The sequence below is a fragment of the Pygocentrus nattereri genome, chromosome 2 (genome assembly GCF_015220715.1).
Source record: "Pygocentrus nattereri isolate fPygNat1 chromosome 2, fPygNat1.pri, whole genome shotgun sequence".
In the NCBI taxonomy this organism is placed as follows: Eukaryota; Metazoa; Chordata; class Actinopteri; order Characiformes; family Serrasalmidae; genus Pygocentrus; species Pygocentrus nattereri.
The window spans coordinates 44,449,682-44,467,881 of NC_051212.1; the positions used below are offsets into that span (position 1 = coordinate 44,449,682).

The following is an 18,200-nucleotide window of genomic DNA, read 5'->3' on the forward strand; positions in this document are numbered from 1 at the left end:
TGTGGTATCGTCAGTATTCCAGATCCAGACCTGAGTTCCTGATTTTATTCAGTGAATCTAAATTTCAACAAAATGCTGATCCTCCAGTTGCTGGAGTGTCTGCAAGTATAAATGATAAGCAAAACTGTGTGAATCTCTTGATCTCCTCTGCTGCAGTATCAGACTCTGCACTCTACTACTGTGCCCTGCAGCCCACAGTGACAGGAAACCCAGCTACATGGTACAAAAATGTATTGGCAGTTAGAAGTGAGTACCACTACCTTAGATTTCTGCCTTATTTAACCCTCTGGGGTCCATGAACTTGCCTGCACATCAAAATCATTGTTTTTATATACACTGCTCAAAAAAATAAAGGGAACACTCAAATGACACATCCTAGATCCGAATGAATGAAATATTCTCATTGAATACTTTGTTCTGTACAAAGTTGAACGTGCTGACAACAAAATCACACAAAAATCATCAATGGAAATAAAATTTATTAACCATTGGAGGCCTGGATTTGGAGTCACACACAAAATTAAAGTGGAAAAACACACTACAGGCTGATCCGACTTTGATGTGATGTCCTTAAAACAAGTCAAAATGAGGCTCAGTATTGTGTGTGGCCTCCATGTGCCTGTATGACCTCCCTACAACGCCTGGGCATGCTCCTGATGAGGTGACAGATGGTCTCTTGAGGGATCTCCTCCCAGACCTGGACTAAAGCATCCGCCAACTCCTGGATAGTTTGTGGTGCAACGTGGCGTTGGTGGATGGAGTGAGACATGATGGTCCAGATGTGCTCAATCGGATTCAGGTCTGGGGAACGGGCGGGCCAGTCCATAGCTTCAATGCCTTCATCTTGCAGAAACTGCTGACACACTCCAGCCACATGAGGTCCAGCATTGTCCTGCATTAGGAGGAACCCAGGGCCAAACGCACCAGCATATGGTCTCACAAGGGGTCTGAGGAGCTCACCTCGGTACCTAATGGCAGTCAGGCTACCTCTGGCGAGCACATGGAGTGCGGCCCTCCAAAGAAATGCCACCCCACACCATTACTGACCCACTGCCAAACCGGTCATGCTGAAGGCAGCAGATCGCTCTTCACAGCGTCTCCAGACTCTGTCACGTCTGTCACATGTGCTCAGTGTGAACCTGCTTTCATCTGTGCCAATCCTGGTGTTCTCTGGCAAATGCCAAGCATCCTGCACGGTGTTGGGCTGTGAGCACAACCCCCATCTGTGGACATCAAGTCTGTCTCATGCTACCATGAGTGTGAAAGCACCACCAACATTCAAAAGTGACCAAAACATCAGCCAGAAAGCAGAAAGGTACTGAGAAGTGGTCTGTGGTCCCCACCTGCAGAACCACTCCTTTATTGAGTGTGTCTTGCTAATTGCCAATGATTTCCACCTGTTGTCTATTCCATTTGCACAACAGCTGTGAAATTGATTGTCAATCAGTGTCAAATCTTCCTAAGTGGACAGTCTGATTTCACAGAAGTTTGATTTACTTGGAGTTATATTGTGTTGTTTAAGTGTTCCCTTTATTTTTTTGAGCAGTGTAGTTCCTTGATTTTATAGAGATGCTTCTACTATATAGCACAAATGTAAAGCATGTCACAAATAAAATGTATTGTTATTATTATTGTTATTATTTGAAAAGCGCAAGCATAAATGTGCCATGTCTTGACATCTCAGCCTGTTGTCTATTTTCAATGAAATACGGGTTTTAAATGGTTTTCACATCATTGCATTTTGTTTTTACATTTTGCACTGCGTCCCAACTTTTGGAAATGGTGTATTATTATTATTATTATTATTATTAATATTATTATTGTTACTATTACTATTATTATTATTACTTAGCCATTATCTAGCCCTTGTAACCAGTCAGATCCTTTACACGGATGTCTGATTTAAACTGCAGTTTTATGTATTACTGGTTCTGCTTCTATGTTGGACAAATACAGTCTTTTATACAACAAAGATTATTTTGGGCCTGTACATGTGACTTACATTTGACTACACCACTGATTTAGCCCATTTGTTGCTGCACAATTGATCTGGCAAAAATGTGTTGGGTGTTTCGTCTGGTCAGAGGAAAGAAGACAAGGAAAGTTGGTAGTGGAATGAGGAAGTCCAGGAGAGTATTCAGAAGAAGAAGGCAGCTAAGAAAAAGTGGGATAACCAGAGAGATGAAGGAAGTAGGCAGGAATACTGTGAGGCTAGTCACATAGCGAAAAGAACGGTGGCAAAGGCAAAGGCTCAGGCCTATGATGAGCTGTATGAGAGGCTGGACAGTAAAGAAGGAGTAAATTACTTGTATCGTTTGACTAAACAGAGAGATAGAGCTGGAAAGGATGTACAGCAGGTTAGGCTGATAAAGGATAGAGAGGGAAATGTACTAGTGAGTGAAGAGAGAGTGTTGAGTAGATGGAAGGAGTACTTTGAAGAACTAATGAATGAGGAAAACGAGAGAGAGGGGAGGACAACGGGGGGAGAGATAGTGGATCAGGAAGTGCAGAGAATTGGTAAGGTGGAAGTGAGGGCAGCTTTAAAACGGATGAAGAATGGAAAGGCAGTTGGTCCAGATCCTGGAGAGTGAGAGGATGCCTGATGAGTGGAGAAGCAGTGTACTGGTCCCCATTTTTAAGAACAAGGGTGATGTGCAGAGCTGCAGTAACTACAGAGGTATAAAAATAAAAAAATATACAGAATTCTGTTTGAAAATAAGTATTTGGGGACTATATTGACTTAAACTTCATTTTAACTAAAATGTGCTTCAGTGTATCACTTACATTATAACTAGCCTACATTTGAACCTAGGCTACTTGATACCATGTATGATCAGAGCCTGAGGGATACGATTTTTATTAAATTATTTAAGTCACACTTTAAGTTGGCTTTGAATAGTCACCAGTGAAGAATATGACACAAACAATTTCAATCACATCCTAACAGTGTACCATGGATGTATTATGGAGGAACTCACTGGATGACCTCTTGGGCGACCTCTGGGATGTGGTGCTGGGTGATCCATATGGCAGTGGTGAAACTCTACCATCAATCCCAAGTCCAGAATGTCCCTGGCAGGAACCCAGATCCTCTCCTCAGGTCCATAGCCCTCTGAGTTGACCAGGTACTCTGAGAACACCTCCTCTTCTCCATGAATCCAGCAGTCTGCACACAGTGTGGACCGGGGAGCCCTTGATCTCAACTGGAGGGAGCAACTGAACATCGGACAAAGCCTCATCAAGCGGACCAGGGATCACTGGCTTCAGAAGGGATACATGGAATGAATTACAAACTTGACATGGTAACTCAAGCTGATAGGTAACATTAATTTGTTTAATAATGCATTTAGGAAACAAATATTTTCTTTCCTCTGAGAACCTGAAATCCATGGTTTGAAAGCCAAACTTGATCTCCTGTAGAGTAGATGGGAGTGTCCCCACAGTGACAATCTACCTGGTGTTCCTGACGATGTAGCATTCTCTCGATCCACTGATGTGTCTGTTCCCAAACCTGTTCACTATGTCACATCCAATTGTCAACCGCAGACACATCAGAGGGGAGAGCTGACCAAGGTGACAAGGGAGGCTGATAACCATAAATGTACTGAAAATAAGTGAAACCTGTAGAAGAACTGATGAGAGAATTGTGTGCAATTTCAGCCCAAAGGAAATAACAAGTAACAAGCCCAGTCTGATTGGTTACCATGGCTATACAGTCCTAAAACGTCTCACACTGTCTTTTGGACTAACCAGATGTCAGACTGACCGTCACACCCAAACTACGCATGCAAACTGGGGTCCACGGTCTAACAATATCTTCAGGGATGCTGAAAAAACAAAAAACATGTTGAAACAAAGCCTCAGCTGTTTGAAAAACATTAGGTATACCAAGAAATGGAATAAAGCTCCTCTGGAAAAACGGTCAAAATCTATTAGGAACTTTGCACTGAGACATGACGAAATGAACCCAGGAATACTGCTTAGTATATATAGTAGCTCTTACCAGTACCAGTTAGATATGAGTTGTTGTGTTTTCTAGTATGATAGACATTAGATTCTCCTCTTGAAAAGCCCTGGATAAAGTGTCTGCCTTGGTATTACGAGTACCAGGCCTATATGTGAGTGAATTTGAATCGAGTGAAAAATAGGGACCAACGTGCTTGATGGGGATTGAGTCTTTTAGCTGACTGAAGATATTCTAAGTTCTTGTGGAATCACACTGCATCGGCTCAGCCTGAACTGGATGCTAGCTGGAGACACTGGAAGGTGAGGCATGCATGGTGGAACTCCTGTAGTGTGCGTGATGTAATTATTGAGGCTTTAAGCTGATCTAAACGAATAGCCAAAGTTATTAGTCCTTCTAATGAAAGATCATCGTCTTTGTAGGCCATTTCTGATAAAATATCTGAGTTAAGTCCATTATGAAATGTGATAATAAGCACTGATTCATTCCATCAACTGCCAGCGGCTAACGTATGAAATTCTAATCCATAATCAGCTACAGAGCAGTGATGTTCACCCAGTTTCACTAGTAATTCCACCTGAGAGCATCATTCATGAGGCTGGTCAAAAACGGATTTGAATTTCTTAACAAATTGTTCGTACGTGTCTGAATGAACTTGTGGCCAAATTGCAGTGTCCCATTCTAATACTCAACCAGTAACAGGTGAAATGAAAGAATGAGAATGTGAGCAATGTCTAAACTAGAAGCCGAGTAAAAAAAAAAAAAAAACAAACAAACACTGAAGCAAAAATCTGTGACACTGGTCTGGTGAACTGTCAAACGTATCAGGCTTACTAACAAGGAAAACACTAGGCAGGGCAACAACTGGGCTAGGGTTAGTTTCACTAGATTCACTAGCACTCATGTTCTGCAGCTGAGAGGTGACCTCCTTTAAGCTATTCACTATCCAATCTAACTGCCACTGTTGCTCACTCTGTTGTTGTGTGAGGGAGCCAACGGAGTGAGTAATAGACTCAGATAGCTGAGTGTGTTGATTTAAAATAGCACCCTGGTTACTTACACCCGAGATGATCTCCTTAATATCTGTAATTCTGTAATGCTGGGTTTATGATTCAGACACATGAGGATAAAAAAATAAACCATCAGGTTTATTCAAAGGGAGATGAGCAGGGTTAACACCAGACCAGGTGAATAACCAGAATAACCAAACGCAGTACATTCTATACATTTTTCTATATGTGAATTGAGTGATTTCATCACCCCAGCTGTGTAGTGCGTGAAGTTCTGTTCCTCTGGACAACCACTTTGTTAAAGTCATTACTGTAGGTACAGTACCTATCTTTGTCCTGCCTCTTCCCTGGAGTCAGTACAGTATATCTGTAAGGAATAAAAAATGTTTCTAAATTTAAAGTATATTATTTTTAATCTTTCTTCTTCCTGGTTTGTTTAGTGCACAGGCTTACCTGGATTTAATGTGATCATCTTTTCTCAACATATTTATTCTTACTCACATAATTATTTAGAAGATTACTTTTACTTCTTTTCGAGTGAGGCAGGTCAGGATTACCCAGAGTTTCCTCTTCATACACAGAGTCATCATTACAGAAATCTTTCACTAGAGGGCAGATTTCTCCTAGAAATGGATTAAGAACTGACATGTCGTGTCACTGGGCTGTTCTAAAGTAAAGTTTCAGACACTATACAGTAAAAGTGGAACTACAAGAGAGGCGGTTTAGTCATGGCATGTCTTGGTGGTTTGTGTCTTCTTTTCCTCATTTTAGGTAAGATATGATATGTACAATTAAAGCAAATTAAAATATATATATTTTTCATGACCTGAACATGGCATAACGGAATGATTCAGTTTGGTAAACAAAGTCTTAAACTTTTTACATTTTTAACAATTTTACTTGTAACTTTACTTGTAAAACTAATTTTCAGCAGGTGACACGTCTGGTGAGGGAATAGAACCAAGCTCTTCCACTGTTAATGTCCTACAGGAAGATTCTGTCACTCTGTCCTGCAAATACAATAGATCTGCTGGAAGTGATTCTCTGCTGTGGTATCGTCAGTATTCCAGATCCAGACCTGAGTTCCTGATCTTGGTCAGTGAAGCTAACTTTACACAGAATGCTGATCCTCCAGTTGCTGGAGTGTCTGCAAAAGTAAATAAACAGAAAGACTGTGTGGATCTGTTGATCTCCTCTGCTGAAGTATCAGACTCTGCACTCTACTACTGCGCTCTGAGGCCCACAGTGACAGGAAACCCAGCTACACTGTACAAAAACACCTTGTTATACCACTTACAACACACAACTTTAAACATTAGGTTCTGCACAAATTCTGTGAATTTGAAGAAAAGTTCTTTTTCTCAGGATGTATCTACAGAATGAAGATTTGTAACTTTATAACTGAAAGTTGTAAAATTATAACTGAATTTAATTTTACACGACGTGTCATACTGAAGAAATCTTACATGCAAACTGATGATATTACATTTCTCTGGAGTACTGATAATGAATACAACCCCATTTCCAAAAAAGTTGGGACACTGTGCAAAATGTAAATAATAACAAAATGCAATGATCAGTTAAACCTTATAGTTTGTTGGAAATACTTCAAAGACAACATGTCAAATGCTCAAACTGCAAAATTTTATTATTATTATTATTATTATTATTATTATTATTATTATTATTATTACTGTTCTTATTTTAAATATATGCCCATTTTGATTTTGATGTCAACAACATGTTCCAAAAAGTTGGGATAGGGGCAACAAAAGCCCGGTAAAGTTGATGGTTAAAAGCCTTTTAAACCACCTGGCAGTTAATTGGCAACAGGTCCGTCTCACTGGGCTGCTCATTTTATACCCAACCAAGTTCACCACTCTGTCAAAGACTGCATGATCAAATAGTGCAACAATTCAAGAATAACTTTTCCCAGCCTAAAATGGCAAAAAACGTTTGTTTTTCATCATAATAATGACATTAAAAGATTCAGAGAATATGGGGAAATCTCTGTAGGAAGGGACAAAGCCAATAACCAGCATTTGCTGGCCATGATCTTTGGACCCTCAGGCATCACTGGATTAAAAACAGACATGATCCTATAGAAGAAATAATTCTGAAAAACACTGGATATGAAAATAGTTGCATCCACAAATGCAAGTTAAAACTATATTAAAATATTAAACACAAAGAAGAAACCATATTTAAACAGGATCAAGGAATGCTGCCACCTTCTCTGGGCCTGAGCTCATTTAAATTGGACTGAGAGGAAGTGGAAAAGTGTTCTGTGGTCCGACGAAACATTTGAATTTCTTTTTATAAGTCATGGACTTCCAACACTAAAGACCACCCAGCTTCTTATCAGTGCACAGTTCAAAAGCCGGTATACATGATTGTATAGGTGTGCATTAGGTTCACATCTGTGAAGGCACCATTAATGCTGAACAACATGTGCTGCATGTATTGCAACAGCATTGCTCTGTATTAAGAGTCCAGGTGCTAAACTGACCTACATGCAGTCCAGACGTGTCATCATTGACACCATTTGGCACATTATAAAATAAAAAATACATAGGAGACCCCAAACTGTTGAGCAGCTGAAATCTTATATTAAGCAAAAAATGGGAAAACATTTCATTTTCAAAACTACAGCAGTGCCTCTTCAGTTCCCAAACACTTACAAGATGTTGTTAAACCAAGAGGTGATGAAACAGAGATACACAGGCCCCTGTCCCAACTGTTTTGTCCCAACTTTTTTAGAATGTGTTGTTGGCATCAAATTCAAAATGGGCATATATTTTTCAAAAAACAATAAAATTTCTTAGTTTCAACATTTGATTTGTTGTCTTTGTACTTTTTCAATTACATACATGGTTTAAATGATTTGCACATCACTGAAATTATGTACATTTTGCACAGCATGATGCACAATGTGTGAGTCCTGAGAGCCATTTTAACATCAACACATTCAACTATCATATATAAACATGTAGTTTAAAAAAATGTATTCAACTCCAAACACAAAGAACTAGCCAAGAATTAACTGACATATTCTTGTTTTAATACTTTAATAAATTCTCTTTTGTGATGATAAAGCTCATGTACCATTTAATGCCACTGTTAAATATTCAACTTTTTCACAATAGATTTCATGTTTCAATCAGAAAAATTCTGTTTTAGTCGTCTTTGTTAAAGTGAATATTGTGTTGACTATAGTGGGTCAAAGTTCCAGTGACTGGATGTAAAAACACCAGGAAATACTAATGTGAAATTCCTCAAACCAGAAGAGTATTTTGTCAAAGTATTTTTTCTTGGCTACAAATCGCTGTTCTATGTTCATCACCTGTTATTTAGTAGTGAAACATTTGAGACTTTCATAGCAGTTTATTTTAATTGTCCTGCATTTGTTCTTCTACAAAGACAGAAAGCTCAGTGGAGCAGCTCCTCAGAGCAGGACTTTCCTGTTGTAGCTTCTCATAACTGCACTCACTTCAGAGAGACTCACACTAACACACAGATCAGCATTAGAGCACTGAGAGCTTAAACACACTACTGACTCCATCTGATCATATTCACAATGAAGAGAAACCTCCTCATCATCCTCATCATCGCATCAGGTACTTACTGTGAAGATGAGCTTAGAAATATTAAAAATATCTGAATTTCATTAGAGTTATTCATATTTTTTTCAATGTTATGTTTTATTCAGGTGTGTTCGGTGCTGATCAAGTTGGACCAAATGATCAAGGGACTGATGTTTTTGGAAAAGAGGGAGAATCTGTTACACTGAAATGCTCTTATGACTCAAGCAGTGATTTTGTTTGGCTCTATTGGTACAGACAGTATCCTAACAGAGCTCTCCAATATTTACTGTATAGAGGGGCCCGATCAAAGAGTGGTTATGATGACACCGCAGACAGTAGATTTGAGTCTACTGCATTGAGATTATCCACTGAGCTCAGTCTGAAAGAAGTAAGACTGGCAGATACAGCTCTCTACTACTGTGTTCTCAGTGTTGAAGTTCAGAAGCCCAGTGATACAAAGTCTCTGAGATGCTTTACAAAAACTCTCACACCTTCTGTTTCCTTTGAACACCAGGAGATTAAAGTAACATCCAAACCATAACATATTATCTCATATTATGCTGTCTCTGAAATGCCTTTTGTGGTAACACACATACACAAAAAAAAAAAGAAGGAAGGAAAAAAATGTTGAAAATCAAGCTGCTCTTTCAGTGAAACAAAGGCCTGAATAAGTTTCCTCTTGTTAGCAGTTGAAATAAGGTTAGAAATCTTGGTAGTGGTGTGCACAGACTTTTGCGAGAGCACGGGCTGAGTTGTTTTAGAAGGGAATTATAAAGGGTATAAAGGGTATAATAAGTAGCATTGCAGAGAAAATACTCTGCTATTCTGAAATTCTGTACGGAGATATGATTTTAATTATACAAACAATCTATACTCAAGTACAAACAGATGTAGTCCAATAAATGCCCTATTAAATAAACACAGTTCCAAGGTAATATTTAAACACAATATTCAGCCAAATCGTATTTACATCATCACTCAACTATTACTATTAGAAAGTTATGCACTCTGCCTTCATCTTTTCTTTTTTGCAACAGGCTTGTAAAAGGTGCCTGGCAGAAAGACTGTAAACCTCAACTTTCGCAATAATCCTACTATCCAAAGTCACACACACCTACACACACACACACACACACACACACACACACACACTAGCAACACCCTTGTAATTTACACATATAACAATGTCTTAGCAACACCTTAGCAAACCTAGAATTACTACAAAGCCAGAAGTTAGAAGAGTATATGAAATGCAAATAAAAAATAAATAAATAAATACAAACTAATTTAATTAGATTTTGAAAGCAATAGATAGCTGTCTAACTTATCTAACTTTCAAACATTTTTGCTTTATTTATAAATACCCTCCCCTCACCCTTAGAAGTACAGTGCTGTACCTTCTTCTATTTTTTGCATATTTGTCACACTTGAATGTTTCAGATTTTCAAACTCTTCCAATGCACTTACTTTTTGTTAATGTCAAGGGATTCCTTTTCTATTTTCCACTTCTGGCTTCAAACTTTTTTTCACCAGCTCCAAAACTTTGTTATACCTCATGTTGGAATCTTCAGGTGTTGTCACTGAAATATACATTAACATACCCAACACACACAAAATGTACAGTCCTGAAATACAGGAAATACAGTACAATTTTCTGAAAAAAAAAAGTTTCAGAATGCATGCTAGTTATGCATGCTCTCCCAGAAAATAGTTCAGTGCCTCATTTGCATTGTAAATTTTATAGCCAGAGGTGTGTAATGGAAATCTTGTGGAAGTTTTTTTCATTTTGTTTTTTGTTTTTTAAATGTTTATCTTTTTCTTAAATAGTTGATTTCATTACTGATTTCTACCTGCTGGGCTACTTAGCAAATCTGTCATGATTGGCAACAGGGTGAGAGGTGCTGGGTGGGTGTGGGGATACTCACAAGTCCCTGGTTGCCGTGCAGTTTGAGTTTGTCAAAGTGGACAAGAGGGTGGCCTCAGTCTAAATTAAAAATGGCAGAGATAAAAATTTTGACTGTTGTGTGTGCTTAAGGAACAGAACAGCAGTTCGGAGTATTCAGCCTTCTTGGAGCGAGTGGGCAGGGTTCTGGAAATCTATAAATCCCATAGTCTTGCTGGGAGACTTGCCTCACATTGTCAATGACTGAGAGACCTGGAACTCGCACCTGGAACTCACGCTCAAAACCTGAATGATGAACTGTTTTTGGACTTCTGTGCTGTTCATGGATTGTCCATAGTGAATACAAAGTTAAAATACATAGACATTCACAAGTGTACATGGTAACAGAGCTCCTTGGGTCAAAGGTCAATCATTGACTTTGTTGTCATTTATTCTACCTTGAGACCATGTGATCTGGACACTTGGGTGAAGAGAGGTGCTGAGCTGTCGAACCGGTCACCATCTGGTGTTGAGTTAGATCAGATGGCAAGGAAGACTGGTGGTCAGACCCAGTCGGCCCAGGCGAATAGTGAGGGTGTGCTGGGAATGACTGGGAAAGACCCCTGTTCGGAATGATTTTAAGTCCTGGAGAGCTTTCCTTGTGTTCCAGAGGTAGGGGACATTAAGTTGGAATGGACCCTGTTCAAAACCGCCATCATGGAACCCGCCAGGCATAACTGTGGCCAAAAGCTGGTTGGTGCCTTTCAGAGTGGTAACACAAGAATCCCCTCTTGGACAGGGGGAGGCTGTCAAGCTGAAGAAGGAGTGCTGTAGGGACTGGATGGCCCACAGGACTCCTCACTCAGTGCATTCAAAAGGCCTGTTTCTAACTGGATGGAGCTCTTATTCATGGAGTTCTAATAACTGTAGAAAGAGTCTTTTATCTCACAAATAAAATGTTTTTACAGTACTGTAAAATACAAAGATGGATTATATAGGGATTTATTATGTCAGCACTATGTCAATAGATTTGCTGTTGCTGTTGAAGACATGAAAGTGAAAATGACTAGTCAAGTGTTATATGCATCAGTTGTGCCTCGACTAATCTAAGATTTTAAAGACAGGGCATAAATTACAAAATTACTCATCTTGTGTTTCACTATTCATAAAGCTCTTGACTCAACAACAAGTTACTAATGTTATTGCAAAATGAGTACAAAATCTAAAAACAAACCTTTCTGAGGGCCAAGGAAAAGTTTCTTCACAAATATAACATTTTTACTGCAGTTATCACCTCATGTTACATCTACAGCCCTACTACTACATTCTCATGTTTCTCATAGAGTTATTTTACAATAACTAAATAAGATTATTTTGAGTGCCATCCAAATAATTCAATTTATTTTGCACTCAGAACAGCCTGAAATAATCAGGACTCAATAAGGTGTTGAAGAGTCTCAGTATATCTTCACTGTTTGTGTTTAGATCAGTTAGATTTAGATCTGTTGACTGGCAATATCAGTGCATTAAGCTGAATTCACTCATGTGGACACCTCAAATACACTAATTACACACAGTGAGAGGCAGATGATGTGTTTCTCAACCTCTCTTCATAGCCTCATAACCCTGGCTGTGAGTCATGTATAATCTTGTGATAAGATGGAATGGAAAGGGCGACTCCACAGATTTAGAAAAAGTTTGAAGCATATTTCTATATTGTCTCATTGCTAAGATAGCGAAACATATAAATAAACATTGACTTTGATGTGCAGCCAAGTTTGTGGACCCCAGAGGGTCAATTTACTACACTGTGAGGGTATTTACTTCATTGTGCCCACATGCACACCCTTTCAGAGTTACAGACAGAAATGAATTAAAAATCTAAAAGATAATATTATGTGTCTCCATAATCAAAGAGTTACACACACATAAGTGTTGAACCTTTTAACATTTCATTTTTTCCAAACTGTCTATTAATTGGCCTACACTGGTCAGTGAATGTTCTCTAATTCTGTGCAACAAAAAAGGTCCCTCCTTAAGAATGGACTGCAGAAAAAAAAAATTGACTTCAGCTGGTGAAACCCAATAAGCACTGTAGCTCCTTTACCATTGTTGAAATGAGCCAAACAGGACTGTCAGCTCTTCATTCTCCTCCATCTGATTTACTTTCAGACTCAGGCTGTAGCTTAGAAAGGAGACGGAATTTAACAAGCAATCTCTGCTCCAATAATCTTGCCAATACTGCCACCAAGAGGATGAGGCATTCCTCTAGTCTGAATAAAGACCCTCGGATGTCATAGATGGTCATCAGTGTTCTAAGCTCTAGCCCTGGGCTTCTACTGTCCTGCACGGTGTCCTTACCCTTACACAGCACAGCTCATCAGATAATTATGAAGCTCTTCATCAGCTGGGTCATGTTGGAGCAGGAAATTATGCAGGACAGTGGGTCCTCAGATCTGGAGCAGAGAACCACTCATGTACACAAACACAATCTGCCTGGGACAAGCAAGTGGTGTTGGCCAGCCTTTGATACAATATATTCAAATGCACATTTAAAACACTTTAAACCAATTCCAAAAGGTTCACATATACTTTATTAAACTCAGTCAGCCCAGTGCATATAAACCTCAATGAAAATACATTGTGCTCCTATTTGGTAAGTGGAGATGATAAAGTGAGCAATGATACAAGGAAGGGGTATTAATGAAGTAGGCAATTGGTGTATGTGCATCATATTGTGGTTAAAATCTCACCACTAATGTTGAGTAGATGACAAGAGTTTATAAACACACAGGTGATTAAACTGTACTTCAATCTGTCAATCTCCTCTGCAGCAGTGTCAGACTCTGATCTACAGGGAAGGAATCTGATTGGTCTCTTGAGGCAGCCATTTAAATCAGAGAGAAAAAGCATTTTAACTGTTCTATGGCCTTACCAAAGCCTAAACTCCCACCGACCATTTGTTTCAATTCATTATACCTCAATGAGTGGCCTGGATTATTATTTATGCTGTTAACACGAGTTTATCGTATTCTGCACTTTCTAGTATTTCTCATAAACATCCAAAAGTAGTAGGATGTAATATTTCTTAAATAACCAAAAAAAGGTGCTGAGAGTACAGGGGGAGATACATCAACATATATCACAGGTGTAACCTGTTCCATCTTTCAAGAGCGAAAACATTGGAGATGTAGCAGCAGAGTTCAGAGAGATTTCACTCCAAACTCAATTCCAGCACAAGAAGAGCTCCACTGATGATCCAGAAGCTGAGTGTGAGTGACTCTGCTGTGTATTACTGCGCTCTGCAGCCCACAGTGACTACATAACACTCACAACTCCAACAAAAACATAATCAGCTCAGCTCACACTGATGACAAGAAATGCATGTAGCACTTACAGGCAGTGTGTGTGCCTGTAAGTTTGCTATTATTTTCAAAATTTTAATGAAAATCAGTCCTTGAAGGGTCAGTCAGAGCTGAGGGTCAGGACATATGTTTCTGGAGTTTTAGACCTTTCATCAGTTAGTTCTAATCTTTACAGTCTGCTTTAATTTTTTTTTCCTGCATATTGTCTTTTCATGACACATTCCAAAATCAGCTCTACAAAATTCACACATAGTGTGATATACACTATATCATTTAACCTTTTAAAAAAAATAATAAAATAAATAAGTAAAATGAAAACAAATTCTCTTGTTCGATGTTCATATGTGTAGTGCCCTGGAGGGTGTAGGCAGAAGGAGTACAGAGGAGGCGGGGTCAGCAGCTGGAGATCTTTTATTCTTTCTCTGAAAAAGTTAACAAATACCAAAGAACACTAGGCTGACAAAATAAGAAACCCCAGCAGCAGAAAGCAAGAAAAAAAGGGAAAAAACATCAATGTGACTTCAATAATGTCATTTTTAAAGTCCTCTGTACATTTCCTTAAATTACTTTTACAGAAATATTAAAACAGCCTGTTTACCTTTTAGGGTAATATGATTTTTGCCTTAAAATGGAGCAGATTTGCCATTTTACAGAGATTTCAGGCACTCACACATGTATTTTTTTGTTTTTTGCAAACAATAAAGTTTATCCGTTTGAATATTAAATATCTTGTCTTTGTAGTGTATTCACTTGAATATAGGTTGAAAAGAATTTACAAATCATCCTATTCTGTTTTTATTTATATTTTACATAATGTCCCAACTTCATTGGGATTGGGGTTGTATCACGCTGCATGCAAGTGCTTGCTCACTCGCTCTTACACACCCGTCGCATGTCACTATTTGCATGAACCAAGACTTAAAACATAGGCTAATATTAAGCAAGGCTGATTTTATCACAGCCTCCTGACCGTTACTTTAAGAGATCGAACTGACATGACTCTAGCAACTCTAGTAAGACACTCATGATGTTACTCCAACTTCAGAAATGTGTGTGCTACAGTTAAATCACTTGAAAATTTGTTTGGTGTAAAGTCAGCATAAAAATGCATGTACATTTGAGTGCATCTTGTAATTAATGAGAAAAAAGGGAGAAACTGATGTATTTAATGTCATTCCTACATTCTGTAGACTCAGCAAAAATCATTTCACTGAAATACACTGATTAATGTGCTGTACACATTTAAAAAGTGTTTCAAACATGTGTTTTACTGCCTTTGCTGAGCTGGTTATGGCTTTGTTATCTCATTACAAACTGCCACAGCGCCAGAGTGAGCTTGAAATTGATACCAAACTGGTGGCAGCGCGAATGTGACATCATCGGAATACTATCTGAAGGAAACTGCAGGAATTAGAATTGTTGAGGTTTGCTGCAGAATGATTGGGTAGGACAAAGTTTTATATGGAATGACATCATAATGGCTGTTTGTGACATCATTTGGGAAAACCTATATATTCGCCCACAGAGCATCAATTCTTCACTACTGACCTTCACACAGCAGTGAAAGGTCAGCGCCTATCGCCCAGTTACAGTAAATTTTGCATGCTTTATTTGGGAATTTCTTAGAACTAACTCTGTGATCTTTTCACTGCAGCGTCCTGACTAGAAGCATGAACATAAAAATGGAAGATGGCTATATGGAGAACATAAGAACCATTATAGAATTCTTGGATAGCAAGATCTCCCGTCTTGATGAAGACAGAATCAGCATCCAATTATCAGCTTTTTATCATGACACAGTACAAAAGCCAGCTTCTGTGATGGTATGGGGTGAATTAGTGCACATTGCATTGGTGACCTACACATCTGTGAAGGTACCATTAAAGCTGAACACTATATTTTGGAACAAAATTTGCTGCCAATGCCAAACCACATTCTGCACATATTACAACTGTAAAAGAGTTGGGTTCTGCAGTAAAAGAGTTCAGGTGCTAAACTGGTCAGCCTGCAGTGCAGACCTGTTAGTCATTGAAAACATTTAGTTAACATTACGAATGTATCAAGCAAGAATGCAATCATTTCAATTTCAAGACTACAGCACTGAAGCCTCATTTGTGTTTTCTAACCATGAACGTCTTGTTGGCACATTACAGAGCTGTTAGAAGAACGAAGCACAGTGGTAAACATGCTCCTGTCCCAACTTTTTAAAAATGCTTTGGGCATATATGAATGGGCACATTTTTTTCAGAAAAAAACAATACACTGAAGTTTTAATATTTAATATATTGTCTTTGTATGACAGCTGTTATTGCCACACATTCAGTCAAATATTATTGAGCAGTTTCTTTTGGCTTTTACTTGTGGTTTTGCATGTATTTTTTCTTTAACCACCCACAAAGACAGTGGAGCACAGTGGAGCAGCTCCCCAAAGCAGGAGTTTCCTGTTGTAGTTTTTCAAAACTCCACTCACTTCAGAGAGACTCACACTAACACACAGATCAGCATTAGAGCACTGAGAGCTTAAACACACTACTGACTCCATCTGATCATATTCACAATGAAGAGAAACCTCCTCATCATCCTCATCATCACATCAGGTACTCACTGTGAAGATGTGCTTAACAAGCAATGAGAACATACCATGTGTTACAAATGTAGATTTTCTTTCTTCTACTTCTTTTTCAGGTGTGTTTGGTGCTGATCAAATTGGGCCAAATGATCAGAAGCCTGTTTATTTAAAAAGAACGAGAATCTGTTACACTGGAATGTTCTTTGAAAAAAAAAATAGAGCATTTGAGTGATACAGACAGTATCGTAACAGAGCTCGACAGTATTTACAATACTAGGCTGAGTTCACTATTAGAGAACTAAAACTGGCAGATGCAGCTCTCTACTATAACCATAGAGTATTCAACCAAACTACAGTATACATACTATTTTATTATTAAAAATGTATAAAAGGAGATCTGAAGGAGCCAATTTGAATAAGACTGATGAAGTAATGAAATTAATAATAGTATTATTAATCATTTATCAGGTGCTATGCATCAGTCAGTAGAGGAGTAAATATGGATTGATTGATAAATATTGTTTGTAATGTAATGTAATGTAATTATAGACCAACAGATGGAGAAAAATTGATGTGGGAACACTGGGGTGTCAGGTGTGACTGTGTGGGAATTGCTGTCTGGTCAAGTGAAAGGACCTCTTTGCAGAATTTTGCTTAGGGATCCAGGAAGGTCTGACCACACTGGAAAGCTGACCACACTGAACTTTCAACAGACAGAGCGCTGCTTTTGATTCCTATTATAACATCGGGGACTATCAAGTCAAATAAAGGGAAAACACTATAATCTGATAATCTGAGACAGCAGTATCAGCTAGCCCACCAGTTAGATTTATTTTCTTTTGCCATTGTTAGAATTAGACTGGCTACTGTCTTCTTCACTGATTTACAAGGACTAATTTAATATAATTTAATATAAGAACATTTTAAGTATCTACTTTAGAACATTATTAATTTAACATTCAGCCAAAACAGTCAAAAAGGTACTGTATCTAATGAAACTATAGACAAAATCTGTTTATAGAGCCGAGTTGTTTTTATAATAGTGGTTTTACAGAATATACTGCACCCAGGTAGAGAAGCACCATCGCAACCTGCAGCAGACGGGACAAAGTACTGATACACACTCTCAGAAATAAAGGTATGAAACCGTTACTGTTTCAGTACCCCTCTTGTCACTGGGGTGGTTCCCTCAGGGGTACATCTTAGTACCTTTAGTCAGGGACCATAACTGTACCACAATCCATTGAAATTATATTGTCTAAGTTGTATTGTCTCCACACACCCCGCCTCGTCTCCAGGGTTAGGGTTAGGGTTAGATACTTTTCACCTGGGAAATCTTATTTAAAGTACACAGTTGAACCTTAAAACCACTGTTGTACCTTTAAGGGAACATTTACTTTGTTTGTACCTTAATGAATGAAAAATGTAGCTGCACAGAACCTTTATTTCTAACAGTGTATATAGAGTTCTGTGCAAAAGATTCAACACCTTCAGTCTTTCACTTGGAAGGTCAACAAAGTATGTCATTTAACTGGGGCTCACAAATTTTGCATATGACAGTAAAAAGTGGAGTGAGCTTAATTTCAAACTCATCTGAAGCTACTTTTTTATCTTACATTCTACTTTTAATAGAATAAATTCATTTTTAAATTATTAAATTTAATTTAATTTAATAGTTTAATTTAATAGGTTTAATAGAATAAAAAATGTGAACATTAGGTAATGAATTTATTACATTTGGTATTAGCTAACTATCTCTTCATAAACTCAAACTAAAAGGCTACAAGGTGAAAAAAGTTGCTTTAGCCCCTGTGCATGCGCCCATA

General features: G+C 38.3%; 1 protein-coding gene across 1 annotated transcript; it reads left to right on the top strand.

Moving 5' to 3' along the window:
- Window positions 1-8,551: 8,551 nt before the first annotated feature.
- LOC119264964 lies at window positions 8,552-13,766 on the top strand. The gene is made up of 4 exons (XM_037543990.1): window positions 8,552-8,591; window positions 8,684-9,081; window positions 12,741-12,917; window positions 13,635-13,766. The coding sequence occupies exons 1-4, from the start codon at window positions 8,552-8,554 to the stop codon at window positions 13,764-13,766; spliced, it is 747 nt and encodes a 248-aa protein (XP_037399887.1).
- The last annotated feature ends 4,434 nt before the right edge of the window (window positions 13,767-18,200 follow it).